The sequence below is a fragment of the Diachasma alloeum genome, unplaced genomic scaffold (assembly GCF_001412515.2).
Source record: "Diachasma alloeum isolate Michigan unplaced genomic scaffold, Dall2.0 Dall_scaffold_01138, whole genome shotgun sequence".
In the NCBI taxonomy this organism is placed as follows: Eukaryota; Metazoa; Arthropoda; class Insecta; order Hymenoptera; family Braconidae; genus Diachasma; species Diachasma alloeum.
In genome coordinates this window covers 54,546-66,500 of record NW_021681248.1, presented here as the reverse complement: position 1 = coordinate 66,500, position 11,955 = coordinate 54,546, and the positions used below count along the sequence as shown (strand labels likewise).

At 37.1% G+C, this 11,955-nt stretch overlaps 1 protein-coding gene across 1 annotated transcript; it reads right to left on the bottom strand.

Moving 5' to 3' along the window:
• Nucleotides 1-1,295: 1,295 nt before the first annotated feature.
• Nucleotides 1,296-1,679, bottom strand: LOC107045958. The gene has a single exon (XM_015268388.1). It carries the CDS (start codon nt 1,677-1,679, stop codon nt 1,296-1,298), a length of 384 nt encoding a protein of 127 aa, XP_015123874.1.
• Between the last annotated feature and the right edge of the window lie 10,276 nt (nt 1,680-11,955).

The window sequence follows — 11,955 nt, the reverse complement described above, 5'->3', positions numbered from 1 at the left end:
AGATTTTCCTCTTTGTCCTGAGCATTTCATCCCTCCAGGAAGTAAACATGCAAAATTAGCGACCACACTTTATCCACACTTTATCCGAAAAAGAAGTATGTAATACATTATCGGAACTTGATACAATATACAGCTCTTGGGATGGAACTAAAACTTATTCATCGCATTTTGAAATTCAATCAGAAGCCCTGGTTAAAATCATATATTGATCTGAATACAGTTAAAAGACAACAATCAAAGAATGAATTTGAGAAGAACTTTTATAAGTTGATGAATAATGCGGTATTCGGAAAATAATGGAAAACGTCAAAAAGCAGAAAGACATGAAGCTTGTCACGAAATGGGGTGGTCGATATGGCGCAAAAGCGTTGATAGCAAAACCAAATTTTCACAGCTGTACGGCGTTTGATGAGGATATGACCATCATCGAAATGAATCGAACAGCTGTTTATTTCAAGAAACCGACCTACATTGGATTCACAATTCTTGATTTATCGAAAACGATTGTGTACGATTTTCATTATAGCTATCTTAAACCTAAATTTGGAGCTGCAGCAAAATTGATGTACACCGATACAGACAGTTTGTTATATTCGTTTCAATTACCCAATATATATGAGTGCATCAGACAAGATATACACAAATTTGATACATCCGACTATCAACAGAATAACGAGTATGAAATACCGTTGGAAAATAAAAAAGCGTTGGGCCTTATGAAAGATGAAAGCAACGGTCGAATCATGGTTGAATTTATTGGTCTCCGAGCGAAGACATATGCATTTCGGATGTTGGATAATGACAAAGCTAAGAAAAAAGCTAAAGGAGTTAAAAATGCTGCAATGAGGAAAATTACCTTCGACGACTACAAAAGCTGCCTCCTTGATAATGAGCATATTTTCAAGAATCAGTATTTGATCCAGAGTAAAAAACATGAGGTACACACAATATTCCAGAAGAAGTTGGCATTGAGTTGGGAAGATAATAAACGTGTTCTATTATCTCACACCACAGATACAATACCATGGGGATACAACAATCTGATTCAATAATTAATAAAGGAAAAAATAAATAATGAAATAACATTTTTGATTTTGTTTTTTATTACTCATCAATATTTGTACATTATAGAAAATAAAAANTGGGGATACAACAATCTGATTCAATAATTAATAAAGGAAAAAATAAATAATGAAATAACATTTTTGATTTTGTTTTTTATTACTCATCTATATTTGTACATTATAGAAAATAAAAAGAGAAAAGTTCACACTTCACACATCAGATTCATTAATTCAACTGTTATGAGAGTCATCGAAGCCTAACCATTTCACAAACAATGTATCCCCTCGTTTTTTCAGGACTTTCTCAACGAGATAGATGTCAGGGTGTTGCACTTTCGCCAATTCCTCCTCATAGAAAATACCTTCAATTGGACTACTCTGATAATCGATCAATTTATAAGTAGTTGGATCGGTCTTCCGTATCTGATTGATTTTGAAAATTTCGGTTGTCCAATTAGGTGTATAACCTTTCTCAAATGTATGTTTATATTTGCTGATTCTAACTGGATCATCAACTTTGAATTTAGCTTTCTTGATTTGATTGTTTCGGTTTTTTCCATAAATTCGGTGTTGAACGAACTTCTCGTTCGCACTGTTCACATCCTTGGGTTTCATTTTGATTGTCCGATGTCTTGTATCGTTATAACATGATATGATTCGAGGAAGTATATCCAACCGTTTGTATGATCCTTGGAGAGAAAATTTTTTCCACATTCTCTCCTTCAATGTCCGATTGAATCTCTCACAAACTGATGCCTTCAAATTGCTGTAAGTTGAATACATTTTTATGGTGAATTTTTGTAGAAGATTCTTGAATTCTTTATTATAAAATTCTTTCCCTTGATCAACATGTAAATTTGTAGGTACACGACCTTGTTTGAGCACCGATTCCATTGCTTCAGTTACATTTAGTCCACTTTTTGTTTTGATTGATACTGCCCAAGCGTATTTGGAGAAAATATCAATAATTGTGAGAAGAAATTTATATCCATTATTTTCCTTAGCATATGCTGACATGTCAAAGAGATCTGCCTGCCAAGTTTCATTGAGTCCTCGTATGTCCACTCGAAGTCTAGGATAATTCCTACNGGGCCCAATCACCCAATTACCTTTATATTTGCGGGTCCCCGTCTTCAAGTCCAATTCCGCCATCCCATTTGAAGTATCAAATAATTGTATATATTCTTGAGATAAATTATGAATATGTTCATCCTCTACAGAATCCGAACCATCTTCATGATGAGTATTATCAATTTCTATTGCAGGAAATGATAATTTTGTAGTATTCATGTCCAACTCTGAGCCTGATGGTAATTTTTCTGATATTTTTGAATCATACTTTTCCTCCAATCGTTGGATCTTTCTCGGGATGTTAGAGTCAGCAGTTTCTGCAGCACGTTTTCGTGATGTTGGTGATTCGAGAGATTTCTTTATTTTCCTCGGAATTTCAGCATAAGCAGTACGATCTACAATTTTTTGTAATGGTGTAACCACTGGTTTGAACACTTCATTCAGAGTTCTTTCTGTAATTTCCCTCCCCAATTTCATTAGCTTGTGCTTTTCGCGGATTGCTTCACTCGCGTCCGCAATTTGTTGTAAGACATGTTTCTCTTTATTTAAAATAGAACTTGTCATGATGAGGCTCTGGATGCAACTGCTTGGAAAAGCACGTGCATTATGTATTTATAAAACTATCGAATCCTCTCCTATAGCGACCATCATTCAGTTCTCTATCTTTATCAATCACGAGGAAGCTGTACCTATCAATATTCCAACATGAGGAACATATGTCTTTGAATTGGTTATAGGTCATATCAGTGTTGACATGATCTTCATAGATATGTCGCAAATTCTTATCATCCTGTTTGAATACAATCATTAAATTTGCATTATCACGTACAAGATGTTTTGGAATACGCGTATATGTTTGACAAAGATAGAAACAATCAACGTCGCGGTGTCTTCCCATACAAAAAAATGCACGCATATTATCTTGTCTTTCGCATGCAACATCATCAAAAATGAAAATGGAATTAGGACGCGCATCTTCCGGTTTTATCACCTCTTCAGGCTCGTTGAATGGAAAATATCCGATTATGTTGGTTGCTTCTAGAACGTTTTTTAGGAACTCATATTTCGGTTGATTCAATGATTTTGAATACACATAAACATTTTCGAATCTCATTCCATTTGGGTGTGTGATAAGAGCCAATAATGCGTTTGTTTTACCACAGTTGGAGGGTCCACAAAAAATGGCGCGCACTATATTTGGTAACAATTCTCCATGACGTTTATCTTTAATTTTATCATCCGCATTTTGTACTACCCGATCAAAATTCAAAATGGGTAATTTCACATCCTTTTCTGTAAACTTCATCGTTGATGACCATCACCTGTAAGTTCTCTCACTCTACTGCAGTCAGAACGTATAAATAGCGGGTATATATACCATTCACATTCAGTCGAAGATGAGCTATGATAGTGAGAGGATGTAAGAAGAGTGGTAAAGGGGTGTTCAATAAGATAATCAACAAATTACCTATCGAATTACATATCTCTGGTTATCAATATTGTGGACCGGGAACACAACTGTCAGAGAGGTTAACTCGCGACGATCCTGGAATTAATCCACTAGATAAAGCGTGCAAAGAGCACGATATCGCATACTCAAAAAATCGTGAGAATCTTGCAGCTAGACATAACGCTGATAAGACATTAGAAGAGAGTGCGTGGAGACGTGTATCATCAAAAGACGCGAGTTGGAGTGAGAAAGCTGCTGCTTGGGGAGTGGCTAATGCTATGAAAGCTAAGACTATTTTGGGATTTGGATTGAAGAAAAGAGTGGGGAAGAAAACTACAAAGTGTGGAAAAAGTCACGTGCAAGCGAAGAAGAAAACATGTGGTCGTGGTGCTGCAAAAAAACAAGTTGCTCTCAAAACACTCATCAGAACAGCGAAACAATCGATGCGCCCTGGAGATACGATAAAATCTGCTCTTCAAGCTGCACGAGATGCTGTCCGAAAAGCTGGAGGAAAGCGCTCCGTAAAATCACCAAGAATATTACCAGTTCCCGGGAAAATTGGTGGAGTGCTACCATTCTTGATTCCCTTATTTGCTGGATTAAGTGCCACGGGAGCTTTAGCCGGAGGCGCCGCAGGTATCGCAAAAGCTGTGAACGATGCGAAAGTAGCTAAGCAGTATCTTGAGGAGAGCAAACGTCACAATCAGACAATGGAAGAAATTGCGATGGGTAATGGGTTGTATTTGAAATCCTATAAAACAGGGTTAGGACTCCATTTGAAACCAAAAAACTCATAAAGCTACCACATCGAGCCCTCAGTGATGCTGATATCATCAGGTTCGCCCAACTCATGAAAATTCCCCATTTTCGAGGAGATTATATGAGAAATGCATTGCCTACAAATAGACCTCGGAAGAATGAATCAGCTATAGTGAATTTAGATGATAGAGATGGTCCCGGCACTCACTGGGTGGCATATAAGAAACGAAACAACGAAATTGTTTATTTCGATAGTTTTGGAAATTTACAACCACCAAAAGAATTGATTAATTATTTCGGTGTTGGTAGCCTTGTATAATATAATCATCAAAAGCATCAGGATTATGATACAATCATATGTGGTCATCTATGCCTCAAATTTCTCAGCGGACAGTTATAAATTTCGCTTACACTGATGTATTGAGTTAGTTTACAGCTGACAGGCATGGGGCAATCTTTCACATTAATACTGTCGGGAACGTCTTTCATTTTGGAAGCAAATTATTTTCCTCCAATCGAATTATCCTCCAATCATCGCTATAGTTTGGCTCTCGTTGAATTGCTGACATTCAATTCGATTCCAAATATCACAATCATCATTCCACCAGGCAGTTATGAAATTGATGATATTCAGAATTATTTGCAGAAAGTTCTACAAAAACGTGGTGTTGCAATTAACTTGAAACCCAATAACAATACTTTATGCAGTGAAATCAAAAGTGATCATGCAATAAACTTTGAACCCTCAGATTTGATTGGTAGATTACTAGGATTTGAGAATAGAATTCTATCACCGACCAAAACCCACATGTCTGACTTACCAGTCAGTATTCTTAAGGTGAATTCTATGTGTGTAGAGTATAACATCACTGGAGGTGCTTATGTCAATGGTAGAAAAGTTCACATCATTCATGAATTCTTTCCCACAGTACCACCAGGATATAAGATCGTTGAAGTCCCGAAAAACCTCATTTACCTACCAATCGGCGTTCAAGGAATAGATCATCTGCAGCTGAAATTGGTGGACCAAGACGGTGAATTGTTGAACTTCCAGGGAGAAATAATAACAATAAGACTCCATATCAAACGTACCTAATGGGTATCGTTTTCCAAACGAAGATCGGCAGGAGTTATAAAATGGAGTCATCCCCCCCAAAGACGAACAGTCGTCACAGACCCAGCAAGCCGCTAACACGTGNGCGTTCAAGGAATAGATCATCTGCAGCTGAAATTGGTGGACCAAGACGGTGAATTGTTGAACTTCCAGGGAGAAATAATAACAATAAGACTCCATATCAAACGTACCTAATGGGTATCGTTTTCCAAACGAAGATCGGCAGGAGTTATAAAATGGAGTCATCCCCCCCAAAGACGAACAGTCGTCACAGACCCAGCAAGCCGCTAACACGTGAAAGCATCCAGTTCCTCAAGAGTCTGAAGTTGAGACCTCGAGTGTGAATTTATAAATAAGAATGGAAGACATCTTGAAAATTCAAAAATCTATTGAGTTCGATGAGTCTGTTTCTCACTATGAGATGCATACTCATCAACCCTTCGCCTCATCATCGTACGGGAACAATGATGAAATATCAATTACTGTGCAACATCAAGATTTATGTCTATTACCTAGTAAGAGTTACTTGCATATTTATGGTCGATTGACCACTGACAACGGGACAACACTAACACGGAGAACTAGACTCGTGAGTAATGCCATCTGTCATTTGTTTGAGGAAATTCGTTATGAGCTCAATGGAATGGAGATTGATCGAGCGAAAAATGTGGGTTTAACGAGCATTATGAAAAACTATGTTTCCCAATGTCCCAACCAATGGTTCCTAATGGAAAATGCTGGCTGGATTAAGGATGACAGCATGGATAACAGTGAGAAAATCACTGATAACGCTGGGTATTTTGATATCTCAATACCACTAAGCCTCTTGCTTGGCTTCGCTGAGGATTATCAGAAGATTGTTGTAAATGCAAAGCATGAGCTCATCATCACGAGATCGAAAACTGACATCAACGCAATACTTCAGAGACCTGTCAGCCCACAGAATCCTGAGGAGAAGTGGAAGATTAACCTTCAAAAGATTGAGTGGCTAATTCCTTATGTGAAGGTTTCTGATGAGCGTAAGGTGAAGCTGCTGAATTTTATTGCAAAAGACACACCTATTGTGATGGGCTTCCGTACATGGGAATTGTATGAGTACCCTCTTCTCCCCATAACTGAGAAGCATGTTTGGGTTGTGAAGACATCATCTCAATTGGAGAAACCACGATACGTCATTCTGGGATTTCAAACCAACCGTAAAAATAGCCAGACAGCTAACGCCAACAACTTTGATCATTGCGGAATCCGAGATGTGAAGTTTTTCCTCAACTCGCAAAGCTACCCATATGGGAATTTGAATTTGGATATTGATCGTAATCAATATTCAACCCTATACAACATGTACGTGAACTTTCAGGAGTCTTATTATAGCAAGGAATCTAAATCATTATTGAACAGAGAAAAATTTATCACAAAAGCTCCATTAATCGTAATCGACTGTTCAAAGCAGAATGAGTATTTGAAAACGGGTCCTGTCGATATTCGTCTGGAATTTGAATCTTCTATGCCTTTCGCACCCAACACATCAGTGTACCGCCTCATCCTTCATGATCAGATTATTGAATATAACCCCATCAGTGGTGGAGTAAAGAAACTGATGTAAAAATTGAATTCGGAGGGTAAGAAATGGGAGAAATGGAACTAAATCAGTACAACTATGTATATTAAAACACGAATAAATTTTTTATTATCATTTTAAAAAATCTTAGATCTTATTATTGTACATATCCTTTCCTCACAAACATTACTATGATAATGAATATCCTAAAACTATATGAAACATGTTTTGAAAACAGTCTGTCTGAGTCCTTTTGATAATATAGGATTTATTATTTTCTCAAAAGAATATATTCTACGTTTGAAGCGGTCATGATCTCGAGCGATCTCTTCCCAAGGACTTCGACGGGCGGATCGATGTGTATAATCCCAATGCAACAACAAGCGAACTTGGGGCTCCAGTTGAAAACTAACGTTCTTCATACTTTCTTTCTGTTCACTCATATGCATAATAGTTTCAAACGTTTTACACTAAATCCACCTTCGCATCACCACGAGAACCGAAGAAAATCTCATACTCAAAACTGAGTAGCTGAATCGTATCCCGCAAATTTGATGAGAATTTGAATTTGGATATTGATCGTAATCAATATCCAAACTACCACCACCAAACACCGGGTTATATTACTTTCAGCGGCCAATGACAATAATTTTTCGAAAAAATCTTAAGTCAACATACTAATTAATTTGAACTCTTTTCACACCTTCCATGAACCAATATCAACGAAAAATGACACCCGATATATGTCTGCGGGCTATCTCCAACACACCCCACCTCGAGGTCTCACTACGCATGCGCGCAGCTCTCTCTACGCTTGGACTTCTGCATGTGCACAGGTTCTTTTCTCTGCTTCTGCTTAATTTCTATTATTTTCAAATAAATAAGGTAAGAACTCTATATTTTAAACATGAATTTCACAGAATTTCTAATAGCTTCAAACTCAGAAAACACTTTGATTCCATTATTAATAAAATACTACATCTTGAATGATAAATTAAAATGTCCCACATGTGAGTCTGATTTGAGGTTAAACCTTGACAGTTTGTACTTCAGATGCAGACGCTCTATTTTATCAAATAGAGAACACAATAATAATAACGAACGTATAAATTGCAATTTTAAAATAAAAGTTTACTTCAATACAATTTTTGATTTTATTAAAATAAAAATCACTGATGTTTTCAAATTTTTTGCATTTAAACTCAGTATTAACACAACACAGAAGTTTCTGGCTGGAGAGCTAAGACTATCAGAGAAATCTATAGTCAATCTGAATCAAATATTCAGGCTAATTTGTAAAATATATATAGATAAAAAAAAACAAAAACTGGGGGGCATCAACCATATAGTTGAGATTGATGAAACTAGATTTGGTCCAAGGGAGAAATCAATTAATAGAGCAGAAGGGTACTGGGTCCTTGGTGGGATAGACAGGATTACTAAAGAGACATCTAGTCTCGTAATAGAGGACAGAACTTCAGACACACTCATAAGACATATTAAGGATAATGTACATCTGGGTACTACCATACACACAGATGGTTGGGCCGCATATAGACGGATCACCAACCATGGGTACGTACATAAATATGTAAACCACAAATACAATTTTGTGGATCCAGATGACAATATACATACTCAAAATATTGAGTCAATGTGGAACAACTTAAAAAGAGAAATCCCTCGAAAAGGAGGTAAAAAAGAATATTATCCACTATACTATGCAGAGTTTGTGTTCAAGAAATTATTTAAACCTGAAGAGATTAACAAAAAGTTTCTCCAACATCTGTCTACCATTGAGCCAGTGCAATTTAGAATTTTACTAGATAATTTAAAATAAATTTGGCGACAAACCGAATTTTCAAATTTTGAATTTTTGAATAATTTAAAATTTTTATTGAAATTTTATGAATATTAGACCTAAAAACTAATACCTGACAGACTGGAAATACAATCTCATATGTAACAAATAAATAACAGCAGGCGAGGCCCAATGGAAGAAGGAAATAAAATAAATGTTTCCCTTCCAACAAATTTAATTTTATAAAATTTACCGTTAGAAGGACGGAGTAGGTGTTTGAGAAATAACCTCATCGAAAGTTTGTTACACTACTGAGGTTGTAAATACATCTTATAGGAGGGGTTCTCATTACAATTTGGGGTTATTGGGAATTTATTGCATTAACTCTCAAACATTTTTGGGACCAATGCCCCGCCGTATCCACGTTACGGTCCTGGAAGCATGACTAAGTGCGGTGGCCGGGAGTAAATTCATTAAAAAATCAATAAAGATGATTTAAATAACAAAATATAAACAGAACAGTGTTAAACAACCTTCAAAAAACATGTATTTACAAAACTGAGTAGCTGAATCGTATCCCGCAAATTTTGGAAATTTGCTCCAATCGCTCCTAATATCTGAGACAATTTCTCACAAGGATAACATTTTTTCACTGTAACAGCTCTGAATTTTGAATAAAAATCTTTGAAGTTCTTGCGTATTTTATTGATGAAGCCATCAACCGGTGGAAGTTCAAGTGGTGCGTGAATTAGCAGTTTCGTTACAACTTCATTCTCATGAAGACAGTATGGTGGAACGCTGTGCAACCATTGAATCTCACAAACATGCAACAGTTCTAGCTCAGCATTATTCACTTTCGAAATTTTCCCTCTCAGTTCCTCACAGAATTTCTTCAACTTTTGTAGATTGTCAATGCTCAGGATAATGTGGGATAATTGTTCGTAACGTTTGATACACTGCAAACAATCACTTCTATCCGGATGTCGCTCAGCTTTTAATGTCTCATAGTTGTCCCATAGACAATGCAAATCACTAACCAGATAGTTTGCGAATTCGTGAGCATCTTCATCAAAGTGTTGATGGATGATGTCTTCATCGGGGTTGGTCCCCCCACTATTCCCATGATAATTATGCGTATAACAATAACGAGGACACATTTTTCTATCCCACTGCGGATAATGATTCTTGATGCACTGAACTTGATTTCGGATTGAGTGTGGATCGTTCAGAGTGTGCGAATTATATAGCGAATCCCCACTCTAACTTTTAATTGATGATTCATCATGGAACAGTCCAGAAACATCGAGAATATTCGAGAATAATCGCGTATCATATTTCATGCATGTCTCGATAGTGAGTACCCCCACTTTGCGAGCTAATGAGCAATATGGATACCCCCACCCCTAGAACCGAACGATCGTGCCTCCCCCTACCTGAAATGAATCATCACACGCAAGTCTCGACAGGATTTACGTGATATCCCCANGCATGTCTCGATAGTGAGTACCCCCACTCCACGAGCTAATGAGCAATATGGATACCCCCACCCCTAGAACCGAACGATCGTGCCGCCCCCTACCTGAAATGAATCATCACACGCAAGTCTCGACAGGATTTACGTGATATCCCCACCCCCATATGACGTCATACTCCCCTCACCACGCGTGAGTCATCATTCCCCCTCCGGGTGACTCAGCGATGACGTCATCCCTTCGAGAATTTTCGACGACAGTGCTGCCATCTGGCGGTGGTGAGGGGTAGCTTGAGTCAGAACCTGCCCTGTTTAACTACTCGGTTTCATTCAGACCAAAAAATCGGTTTGAATCAAGCCAAAGAATTGGTTTGAATCAAGCCGATCTTTTTGTCTCTGTATACATTCGTGTGACGTGGAGATGAATGCTATTCAGATAATATGAAAGAATTGAAATTAAAAAGTCAACAAAAAAACATGAAAATACGCAAACATCATCACGAAAAAAGACATCGAAAATGAAATAAAAAAATATCATAAGCCAATAAGAATTTAAGAATTATTTTTAGATAAGTGTGTCTCAGTTTCGTCATTTAACGGGAGTCTCGAAACGAACGCCTTTATCTGATGAAGTACGTTTTTTCCGAAATTAATTTGTTATTGTATTTTCAGCATGCATAATACTGTGAATAAGAACTGTTTGGATATGAGTAATATTGGAAAATAAAAATTTAATCATGCCGAAGCCATTCGGAAGCCCACTACTAATGAAATTGGTAGAAATGAAAGAAAAAAAAAGAATTTCGTCACGTAAGGTAACAGCCAGATGGCTTCCACGGAAAAGGCTGAACCCCTGCTTGTTCCTCCAATTTTCAAAAAGTTGACCACCAGGTGGACACCCGCACATACACACGGGGTGGTCAAACTTCGTATTTTTACATTTCAGACCATTCTGCATCGTTTCCAAGCAAAATTAGCGATTCGAAAAATCGAACGATTTCAATGCTTCCATTCGGAAGCAATATTTTGATCGAATATCGACCGGCCCTAGAGTGAAAAATAAAATTAATACGCGAAAAATTTTCGAAAAACCGGTCTAGGAGCTTCTTGATGACTCTGAAGTATTTTTTATCTTGAAGTACGAGAAAAAAGAAAATTTTCTTTTTTTATTTATCAAAACCGGATGCTCCATTCAGAAGTAATGATTTTTTGAAAATTTCAAGTTTCGTAATGATTATCTCAGAAACAAAAAGTGGCAGGGCAATGAAATTTTGCATGATCACTGGCTATATGTAGTAGTTCAAAATGCAACTACTCAATGATTTTTCCCAGACACAAAAAAATCCGGTCTGGCTGAGTTGACATGGAATGTCCTATTTGCCGTTGCCAATAAATATGATTTACCTGTTGAACATTGGGACGTCGAGACTGCTTACCTTCATGGCGATCTGGAAGAAGAAAATTACGTAAAACCACCTGAAGAATTATTGAACAAAAATGAGTAAAATAAAGTCTGGAAATTGAAGAAGGCGATTTGTGGCGTGAAGCAGAACGGAAGATCCTGGAATCGAAAATTAAGTAAAATATTGATGTCTTTGGGATTCAAACAGTGTGCAGCTGACCAATGCATTTATTTCCAGTATGTAAACAATAAAAGTTGTATCATT